We start from the raw sequence: 11527 nt of genomic DNA on the forward strand, positions 1-11527 counted from the left end.
CAGGCAAGAGCCACTGCCAGGGACATCCTTCCACCCTCCCTATGGGGTCCCTCTCAGTGGGGCTACACCTCCCTTTACAGGCACGTGTGGTGTCTTTTTTGACAATGCTCCAATACCATGGTAACAAACTTGTTTATAAATGCCAAGACTGATGGGCTCCATCTGCCAAAAAAAAAAAAAAAGCACCATACTCCTGTGCTTCTGAAAACCAATTTAAGTTAACCCTTTTTGAAGGCAACTTGGACAAAGAGAAGGCAATGGACAGGTCTTTTTTTACTCCTTAGCACTGAGCTGCAGTAAATAATTGTAAGTAATGCAGTTAGCAGCAACAGGATGGAAATGTCCTGTAAAAAGTGCATTTGTTAAAAGCCTCTGGCTACAGACCAAGTACTGAATTAATTTATGAATTAATGGCTTTCTGCTGCTTTTCTTTACCTTCTTGATCCATAAGGAGATACCACTCTAAAGAGGAAAGTACCATGTCATTACTGAAATGAAAACACTACAACAATTCTCTCTCTAAAACTAGACAAAAAACCCCAAAGCATTCTTGGCATCCTGCACAGAGGCATCAGGCAACAGCACGTCCATTATTTATTCCCATCATCAGTCAGAACAGGTAGATGTTGCTACCAGCAGAAAAAAAAATGAACATTTACATTAATTCCTAGCGCTGCCCAGCCACCTTCTAGGCCCAGGGTGTTCCAAAATAAACCTGGCTGCTTAAAGGTCAACTACAAAGATGAACCCTATGTATTTCAAGCTACCCTGTCATGAAGAGGGAACAGATCATTGTTAATAACAGGTGTTACAATCATAGAATCACAGAATGGTTTGGGCTGGAAGGGACCTCAAAGATCACCCAGTTCCAACCCCCTGCCCTGGGCAGGGACACCTCCCACCAGACCAGGTTGCTCAAAGTCCCATCCAGCCTGGTCTTGAACCCCTCCAGGGATGGGGCAGCCACAGCTTCTCTGGGCAACCTGCTTCAGTATCTCGCCACCCTCACACTAAATAATTTCTTTCTAGTATCTAATCTATAACTCCCCTCTATCAATTTAAAACCATTACCCCTCATCCTATCACTACACTCCATGATAAAGAGCCTCTCCCCATCTCTCCTGCAGGCCCCCTTCAGGTACCAGAATGATCTATCTTTAAGTGGTGGAATGAGACACTGGAAGATCATGAGGTGGGAAAGACTAAAGAAGGGAGAAAATAAAAGCTGGAAGTACAAGGCAAAAGGTTAAAAACAGGAGCAAGAAAATGAAATTATCTTCAGAGGCTTCTATTACAACCTGTGCTGCAGCACCTAAGCAAGGTCAAAAATGTTGGCATGTTATGATTTCCAAACCTTTTCATTGCTGTAATAAAAGAAATATGGGTTTTTTTGTGTTCAAAATAAAGAAAAACTGAGTGTCTGTCATTAAAAGCATTGCTCACTCCATGTTCTCTTATGCTAACAATCAAATAACTTTGACCTTTGTCAACGCCACTTGAACCCAGACCTGGTGGCAGAAGAGAAGCTGAAATGCTTCAGCTGCACCTACCTGCCAAAGGCCAAGACATGTGGCTGGGTTAATTTTCACTGTGAAGCAACGTGCTGAATAACAGATACACAAAATATTAACAAATAAACCCATTTTAATCTATAACCAGAAATGGTAAATTAGTAGAAAACTGCAAAAATAAAAAAAAAAAGCAGAGCATCAAACCTCCCCATCACAGTCATTCCTGAGAAACACCGGGAGGTTTTATCACCTCAAATAAACACATTTAGTGTTTAGATACATCACTCTGGGCAGATTCAAATCTAACTGATGCAGATCACAGGCGCTATGACTCCAAGAAGACACCAAGGGAGCATGTAAAAACACTTACGAGCTACTGAGAAGTTATTTAAAGGTGATTCCCGCTGGTCCACATCCTGCGGTCGCTCCTTGTAGCCAATGAAGGTGCCATCGTTCTTTAAAAGAAAATACCGTGGCCTCCATGTTTTTATGTATTCTCCTGGAAAGAAAGCATGGACAAAAGGAAAGACCATCAGAAAACACCCCGAAATACTGACTCGCCAACAGTTTCCTTTTGAATTATTGAAACTATATGTCATCCTGACATAGCAGCAGTTTTAGGAATGTTCAGTTCATTCTGATACAAACAGTGGAAAAATACAGGCACTGAGTCAGATATTGCTAGCAATGTTAACCATAAAAATGGGGACTTGATAAAAGGTAAACAGCTATGTTTTGTTCTTCCATGTATGCCGATTTCCATTCAAATTCTGCAACATCTGCCTTAAATGCATTTTAAATTTTAAAAAAATCAGAGCAGATGTCCTATGTATTATTTTTGCTATTGTCATTTTTCATACTGACAAGTGGAGAAATTTTTTTCATTTACATTTTGCAGCGCAAGTATTTTAAACAACAATGGGTAATTTACTAATTAGTCAACTGCTTTATCAAACCAACAGTCACTTTTAGAGCATAAGAAGATAATTCCCTGCTTATGTTACATAACATCACTCACTCCTCTCACAACATCTCAAGCGTGAAACACAAGATGATATATCACAATACGAAGGGGAAAACACTGGATGATGTATAGCCACCACAAAGAAGAAAACAAACATCTATTCTGAAAGATATTCCACCCTTCTTTGTCAGAGAAAACATCCCTCATTCACACGATGCTGCTGCTCATCTGAGTAACCTGCACAGGTAACTGTATTAACAGCCACGCTCAAAATCTCCAGCAGTAGAATAAAAAGAAAAGAGTTGATCAAAATCTCAGTTGTTTACTGGATTTACTCAGTTGGGCTTCAAGGAAGGAAGACAGGGATTCCACCTGTGGCTCTTTTGGGTGACACTGTTAATGGGTGCCTCAGTTTCCCCCGTTGCTCATTGCCCATGTTACCAGCCTCTGCAGAACCTCTAACAGCTTTACAGGGTGTCAAGCTGGGCCTCCAGGTCCTACAAGGTCCTGCAGTAACATTTCCATTCAGCTGAATCGCAAAAACCTCACTCAAGGTGCTATTCAAATCGGGGTACCAGCCACACTTCTCCAGCTCTGCTCACCCCAACAACAACCGATTTAAAAAAATTATTAAAAGAGAGAAGAAAAAAAAAAAAAAAAGAAAAAAAAAAAAAGAAGTGGTCACTACAAAGCACCCACAGGTGGGCAGCAGCTCCACCTTCCTCCCTCCAGTGTGTTTTCTCATTTGTTTGTTCAACACCAGGGAGAGGATGGGGGAGCAGACTGGGAGCCAAGCACCCCAGGAGGCTGCCCCTGCTGTGGCTGGTACCCAGCACCCCCACTTTTCATCTGCTGGCGAGCTCTTCAACCACCCACCCAGAGCAGGGAGAAGAAAAGGCTCCCCAGATTTATTAGCTCTGGCAACCTTCTGCTGCTCTCCTGTTCTCCCAGGCTCCGCTCACACCCTCTTTTCCTGCTGCTCGGCTCTCCTCCCCTGGTAATTTCTCTCCCAGTGATGTGCACCCCTGCCCCAGGAACTCCCCTGCAGCTGCTTCACCTCCTTCCTCTCCCCACAGACCTCCTCTCCTTCTGCGGCGCGGTTTCAACACGCTTCGGGCACCAGCTGTGGTGTTTCTCCTCTGCTCACACTCCCTCTCTTCTCTGCTGCACACACAAGTAAAGCAACCCCAACGCCCACGCCAGGCGGCCACTGCTGCTTTCACCTGTTTAGCCCTCATCAGGCTTTTAATTTTCTCATTTGAAGCAAAAAAAAAAAACAACCCTAAGAGTTACCGAACCAGAGCAGAGTCACCCAGAGGTACCTCTCCAACAGCGGCCGTGCCTGCAAAAAACATCTGATGAAACAGGACAAGAAAGACGGGAGGAAAAGGAACGAGCACAACCCTTCTCCATCTCTCTTTTAGAGATGTCTGTTACAGCTGCAAGTCTTATATTAACCTATAAGGGGTTTACAAAAATGTCATCATCGCTTTAGGAACTTCAGAAGAACTCACCTAAGCTGTCATGGCTTAACATTTACAATCAAGACAGTAAATGTAGAAGGTTTTGTTGCCATCGTCTTTTTTAATTCTGACCTTAATTAAAAGCTGCAAACTTTCCGGAATCAGTAGGAGATTATGAAGCCTTTCACATTTAAATTCTCAGTCCAACTCAGCCCAGATCAGTGAGATTACTCCAATCTCATTACTATCACACCACAGATGTGAGGACGGGGACAAGAAGACACACGACAGGCTCAGCCTAGCTCCTGACGAGAGGTTGGCCAGGTAAGCAGGTCGGGGAGGCGGCTGCCCAGGGCATCACGATTTTGGAACATGCTGTTACATACCTGACTCAGTGATATTTTCTTGTGTTGCATAAAGCAGACCCAGGAGACCTAGAAACCATCACACACCCCTTATCATACCCGCATTTAAGACTAAATCCAGATAGGATGGGGTGAAAATTATCTGAGAAGGGGCAAGGCATTGAGAGTTTCAATTTCCCTTACTCCTAATTCTATGCTCCAAATCTTTCCCGTTGGTATTTACAGAGGAGACATTTATTTTTTGCAGATTCTGAAACTATTATTTGATTATTTTCAGTGAAGTATGCATAATTTTACAGAAAATTACACTCTACTGTCACAAGAGACTCTTCTTCTTAGATTAGATGCTTATGTTTGGCTCTCATACTTTCTTGCAGCTTTATTCCCCCGATCTGTTTCTCTGTTAGAAACACATCATCTAACAGGATTAATCACATAGTCTGCAAAATGGTGTGTTCCATACATATATAGCATCCTCCTCCACACTCCCTCTTTCTGTGTGAAAAACCCAGGATTTCATTACTGCCAGGCATTTTTGCAAGGACCGTTCTACTTGGCCCTTCCCTCACCCATTGCTCTAGCTAGTTCTGGTTCCTGACCCACCTTTGGAATTTGCAAATGAGTAACGTGATTTTCAACTTCTTTTTCCACGTGTCTGGAGCTTAATGAATCCTGTAATACGGCGAGCATACACATTATTGATTATTGCTCTTGCCGAGGACAGCATGAGGCTCACTGCTGCATCTGTGGTATCCATTTGACTCCGTAACACACTGAGGTTCTACTTCTGCATCTTGCAGCAAAGGGGCGAGACATCCCCTGGCGTGTGACTTCCCAATCAGATATAATAAGAAGTAGAATTTAACATTCAAGCCCAAAGCAAACTAGTGCTCCTTTACAGAAGTTCTGAAACACAGGTTTCACCATCAAAAAATGCATAAAGTGCATATTCTTAAGAAACAAATTCATATTTTTATGATGAGCTAAAACACTATGAACTTCCTCCAACCTGCGAGGAAGACCACGTTGATCATGACAGCAAATCTGAGTAGTTTTAGGCAGAAAAGGAGCTTGTCAATAAAGCCAAAAAATAACTATGTGGAACTGCTGGGACAAAGCTGACTGAAAAACATTAACACCTTTTCCTTCCTCTGATATATTCAGTAAGCTGTCATGCCTGAAGAGTGAACTGAGCTGTTTCAATTTTTGCCCTTCGTTTTTTGTTCCTGTTGTGGTTTTGTTTTTAAAGAATCATAAGCAAGAAGTTACTTGAAGTCACTAATATTAGCAGTCATGTAGTCACACTAGAAGATTGTACCGAGTACAGTAAAGGCAAGCATGTGTGGCAAATTCTATCAGACAACACTAAAAAAAATTAATAATAATAATAATGATCCACCATGGAAAAGTGAACAATTTACAAAGCAAAACATTTTTTCCTCTGTGATTCATTGCTTGTGTAATGCTCTGGCAGAGCCTTCTTTGTTTTCAGTAACAGAATGCTAACACTGCAGAGACAGGAAAGCAAAAGCATGGGTTATAAATCCTACATATAAAATCCTGGAACCAAACAGACTCCTCTGTAGCTTGCTAGCTTTGTTATTTAAAATCTTTATGTACCATTCTGTTTACTCCGAGCAATTTCCAAATTGAAAAGATTTCCAAACTGTATATATCTGGAAACATACCCGAAGATTGTTATAGACCGATTTCCCTTTATTGCCTTGTGTCTGCCCCCACACACTGCACATTAAAATACTTAACACACACTTAGAATGTAAATCCATCTCATGCCAGAAAAGCTTTTTCACAGTAACACATACTGCAAAGCTCGCTTACGCCTGAATATTTCAGGGAAAAAAAAAAAAAAAGAAAAAAAAAAGTTAACCACAAAAACTCTCTTGGTTCATGAAAAGTTAATTCTACTGAGGATTTACAATAATGCAGGGTTAGGTTATTTTCCTCTCCTCCCCACAACAGTATCTCACCGAATCTGGAGCTGTCTGCCACTGATAGAGTGTCTAACATCAGAAACAGCTGCCACTCCCTGGGAAGCTCACGGGGTAAGTGGAGAATAATGAGCAGCAAGCACCAGCAGAACAAAAGAAAATCCATCTTTATTTACCAACTGCTGCATGCTTGTTGCTGCATCAAGCTCATTCAAAGCCAACACCACACCCTTTAATTCAGAACAGACTATATTTAAGAAGCCTCTGCCTTTTTTTTTTTTTTTAATCAACTCATACATACCAATGGTTTGGAAAAAAAAAAATAAAATCATTAGGTTAACCAAGTCAGCATTCAATGATACCCTTGATATTTACAAAAGTACTGGACTAACTATTAACTTTATGCCCCAAAGTAACCAGAACAAGCCTAGGAGAAAACAGGGTCTCAGTTATATTAAACACACCCCAAATCTATGGATAAATAACGCATTAAACTTTCTGCTCTGAGCATCAGAAGTAGCATCGTTAATTACAATTAACACTCAAAAAAAAATTTAAAAATAAATCTTAGAGCTTCAGAGTTCTGCGAGCCTCCACTACGTTCCCACATGCTCCCAAGGCGTAGGACATTCCTTGATTGTCCAGCCCTGAACCCTCGGAGGGAAACAGGGAAGTGATGCCAACCGCAGCGCTAATGTGCCACCGGTGAAAGGCAGAATGAAATGACTCATTTCTGGGACTTCAATGGCCGCAAGAAGTGGTCCGCATCCTGTCGGCCTCAGAAGGCTTTTGGCGAAACAGATGCCAGCTTCCTCAGAAAGACGGGAAGCTTTCAGGAGCTGCCATCCCCTGCGTGCTGGAGAGCGGGACGGGGATTTACAGTTAGCCTCCAGTAAATAGGGTATGTGGCCACTCACTTCCAAACCAGCTGAAATCAAAACACATTTGGGGAAAAAAAAAAAAAAAAAAAAGAAAAAAAAAAAAAAAAGAAAGAAAGCAGGGCTTGAAAACTCGCCTTTGCATTTCTAAAGCACTCGGAAGAAAGCCCTTTCCAAGCGCAGCGAGCTAATTCTGGATCTTAACGGCTTGACACCAAACAATTAAACAAGTCTAGGGTGACCCCAATGAAAACTCTCAGCTCAAATATGGGCTTTTTTTTTTTTTTTAAAAATAGCTGCACAGACACCCACCAGGCTGGTGCGACACTCTTCCCTTCCCTCAACAAACTGTCAAAGCGAGATATTTAAACACAGTGCCAGGTTTTCAGTAGCTTGGGGAAAGGGAAAAAAAGAAAAAAAAGAAAAAAAAAAAGAGGTTATGCTAATGTCTTCCCCAACACGCTCGCAGGGAGAGGAGGACCTCTGGTTTGTCTGCCTATTCAGAGGCGCAGCAAAGGGGGCCGAGTTCTTTGATGGGGGTTTTTTTGTTGTTGTTGTTGTTTTTTTGGCCCCTTTCTGGATGCCTCCTCCCTGGTACAGCTGCGGAGGGGCCGCCTGTGCCCTGCATCCCCATGCCCGTGCCCTGCATCCCAATGAGGAGGCCGGGGCTGTTGGTTGGGGATGCTCCCCGGCTGGGGAGGTCAACCCGCAGCTCGACACTGGCCAAGGCTCCCCAGCTCCTCTCCAACGCCTGTCACGGCCCCAACACGGGGTCCCCCACGGTCGTAAGGGGCTAATTCAGGGCAGGGTAAATCCATTCCCTGCTTTATTCTCCCTCGGGCAGCTGGATGGTGGTGCGGCGCGGCGGCAGCCCCCATGGCTGTGACTGACGTGACTGCCAACAGGTTAAGAAGAAACGCCGCCGCCTCCTCCTCCTCCTCCTCCTCCTCCTCCAGCCTGGCTCTGGCTTTTCTAAACCTACTGCCGTTTTCTCACGCTCACACAAAGCTGCAATACAGGGCACCTGCTTCATTATCATATCTTGGGGGAATTTGGGGAGGGAGGGAGGGAGGGAAGGAAGGAAGAGGGGAGCTGGAGGTGGGGCGAAGGAGGGGGGACTGAGCATTCTGGCCTTCCAGCCACAAAGAAAGCCCTGCCAGGACCACTCCTGGTCACCTGGCACCTCACACCTGTAAATTAACTTCAGGAACTTGTAAATGAACTAAACAGCCTTGGCTGAGAGCTTCCCACAAAGCTCAAAAAATAAGCGTATTGGAAGCTACCTCCTGTCTTGAGTTACACACCAGCGTGGATGGGAAACACCTAAAGAAGGCAAGAAACGGGCAACTCTTGATGGGCAAAGGTAGGCCATGGGAGAGGTCAGAAGTCAGATTATCGAGGAAGCAATACAGAATCTCACCCAACACTTTCTCTGCAAAGGGGATGGACAGCTATCACTTTCTCCAATTCCACCTCTGCCAAAGGGTTTGAGAACACCAGCCACCACCACTGCTCCAGAAGATGACACCTCTGTATTTTTTAATCCCTGTATTTCAACTGTACAGTTACGTAAGTAAAACTGAAACACAGAGGTTTATCCTTTTTTTTTTTTTCCTTTTTTTTTTGCTGAATTTCAGTTTAGAAGGTCAAAAATGTTGCCATATTGCTTACAGCAATCAATTTAAGCAATACCAGATATTCCCAAAGGAGCCAAAGAGAATTAATCAGCATGTAAAAAACTCCTTACTCCTACCTTTGGCACAGCTTAGTCAGGCTAGTCCTAACCTACAGCTGTCTCCAGTGGGAGAAGATGTAAATGAAGTTTCATTAAAAACAGCAGTTTTAAGGAGAGCTACATAAATTACAGTAAAGCATAAAGCGATTTCTTAAGCTACGCTGAAAACAATACCTCCGAGTGAATTGCATCTCCACTACTTCATGGTGGGAGCAAAAGGATTTCAAACCACCATGAGGTGTCCAACACAATTAGAGAAATCTTTTCTGTAAGATGCTCGTGAGCAGCTACGGCATTTTAACAAAATAAAACGTTCCTGTAATGGAAAGTGCCATCACGTTCTTCCTCTGCTTTTGACAGGTGCCCGACACTCTCATTTTTATAAATAAATAAAAATGACAGAGGAGGTGTCAGATTCACTGAACGGAATTAAGCGCGCTTGGAACAATTATTTCTCCCCAAGTAATTTTTACCTTGACACTATGATGGAAAATAGCACAAGCAGCTAACAAGGCACTTAAGCTAATAAGCCCCTGCAACTTTTTAAATATCTTCCCCTTGGAGGAGGGAGGTACCTACAACTATTCCTCGAGCTCCATCTGATGTTAATACAATCTGTATTTCTGCAAATCAGGCTCTTAAATACACTGCATGTATTTATAAAAAGGGTGTGACTTAATCCTCCAAAGATTTTATGATCTCTACTAAAAATACAAAGGAGGGGAGGGAGGGGAAACAACCCCAAACCAAAACTACCAAACACACCACACCTTGTATTTGAACAAGGAAGGGTTTTTCTAGATATCATCTAAAAAGTGATTTAATTATTTTACCTCTTCGGATCCTTACCCATGACTTCTGCACTTATCTGAACACGTGCCTTATTTGAATATGACATACCCAGTTCTGTTCTTCGGTAAATCCCATCTGGAGACTGACAGATAGAGCAAGAGGGGACAAAGCAAAGAAACACACACAAACCAAAGCTCTTCCAGAGATTAAACAAAATAAACAAAATAAGTCTGAAAGCACAGTTTTAGTTTCTATTCCTAGGGCTGTCTACACATAGAGGATGTTCAGGAAAAGCATCATTACTAGATTAAAAATTCAGTTTAGGTCCCGTCCCCCACCCTGCACCATTGAAAAAAAAAAAAAAAGATTGAGAGAGCCAAAAACTCAGGTGAGAGTGGTTTTTTTTATGATGAATTTACTTGCTTTGCAAACATTAAACCTGAGAAGCACTCAGCAGAGGCTCACCATTAAAATCCCAAAGTTGGCAGAGCTAAGAGGTGAGCTGGTAAAACTCAGGGGGGTGGAGACACACAGGGAAAAAACAGGAGAAGGGGAAGGAAAAAGCAGGATGCAGCCACGCAGAAAACATCCGCGGCGAGGACTCGCCGGTCCCTGGCTCACTCTTCTCAGCTCCCATTACTAGATCATTGTGTCATTCACAAAGCGAATCAAAAACCTCATGGAACTGTAAAGAAATGGTAAAAAAAAAAAGCTAGAGGACATTTGGGGAGATTTATGGAAACAGCAGCTTTTCTAAAACAGATGATATGGAGCAACTTCAGAGGCGGTTTGAAATGGGGGGAAAAAAAAAAGCTCTATTTGTAAAAACTAAGCTGCAGAACACAGACTTTTATAAATAAGTAATTTACGGAGGGTAAGAAATTAACACATCATATTGTAATCCTTTAGCTTCTGGGTTTGCATCCTAATTTTCAACATAAATACACAGAGTTGGTTTAGGCCACTTACAATAAAAGCTCTACCAGTAATTGTGTGATCATGCTGTGCATCAGGAAATTTCTTAAAAGTGCCAAGGAAAAAAAGGAAATCAATGCAGAATTTTAAACATGTTTATACAAACAGTTACTGGATAAAAATTTCATAGAAAGATGCAGAAAAGCCAAGTTAAGCAAATATTTCAATGGCAAAAATAAGAAGCAACATTAAGAAAAAGAGTGTGCTGTTTATATGGCTGGGGCTAATTTGGATTTCCTTTCTTCACTTCATCATTAGCAAGTCATCCTCAAAACCCTGGAGGAGCAGACGGAGACCATGTTAGTTCTAATAAAAAGTTTCATTTATCTTGAGCCATTTAATGGCCATCAATGGAAAAATTACAAGCACTTCCCAGAAAACAAGTTCTAATATTTGTTATCATGGCAACCTCCTGGTTACGCCTCCAAATTTAGTATTCCACAGATAACTTCTAATGAGTCACTACCCCAAACTAAGTCTCCTCCAGATAACAGGAGCGCCTGCCTCAGTTCAGAGGAATTTTGTAACTTCATTGCATACTCAGAATTTATTAAAACAGCTTCATCACTGAGTAACGTGAGAGCAAACAGCCACTGTAGTCCTGGTGCCAAGCTTAGCCGGGCAACGCAGGCGTAAGAAACTTTGCCAAGGATTTTTGTGCCTTGGACCGAGGTGTGTTGTCACCGTAAAGCAGAGCCCAATCCGTGCTGCTCCCTCCACAGGGTCACAGGCCCAGCATGACACACTTCTCTCACCTTAAACACTAGGAAAACTCATTTCTTTTTACAATTCGCAGTAAAAACATTGAGTCTGGATATAATCAAACAGCAAAATTCCTGCTGGATTTCAGTGGTACCATGGTTTAGCCCTGTAATATCAAAATGTATTAGTATGT

General features: G+C 42.4%; 1 protein-coding gene across 1 annotated transcript in view; it reads right to left on the reverse strand.

Moving 5' to 3' along the window:
- The window catches only part of AKT1 (v-akt murine thymoma viral oncogene homolog 1), a 104040-nt gene that overhangs the window by 40948 nt on the left and 51565 nt on the right, over positions 1-11527 (reverse strand). Inside the window, exon 3 of the mRNA XM_014957615.1 lies at positions 1882-2010. Coding sequence (XP_014813101.1) covers positions 1882-2010 — 129 coding nt within the window. The remainder of the gene's footprint in view (positions 1-1881; positions 2011-11527) is intronic.

This window comes from Calidris pugnax, unplaced genomic scaffold, assembly GCF_001431845.1.
Source record: "Calidris pugnax isolate Ruff unplaced genomic scaffold, ASM143184v1 scaffold211, whole genome shotgun sequence".
In the NCBI taxonomy this organism is placed as follows: domain Eukaryota; kingdom Metazoa; phylum Chordata; class Aves; order Charadriiformes; family Scolopacidae; genus Calidris; species Calidris pugnax.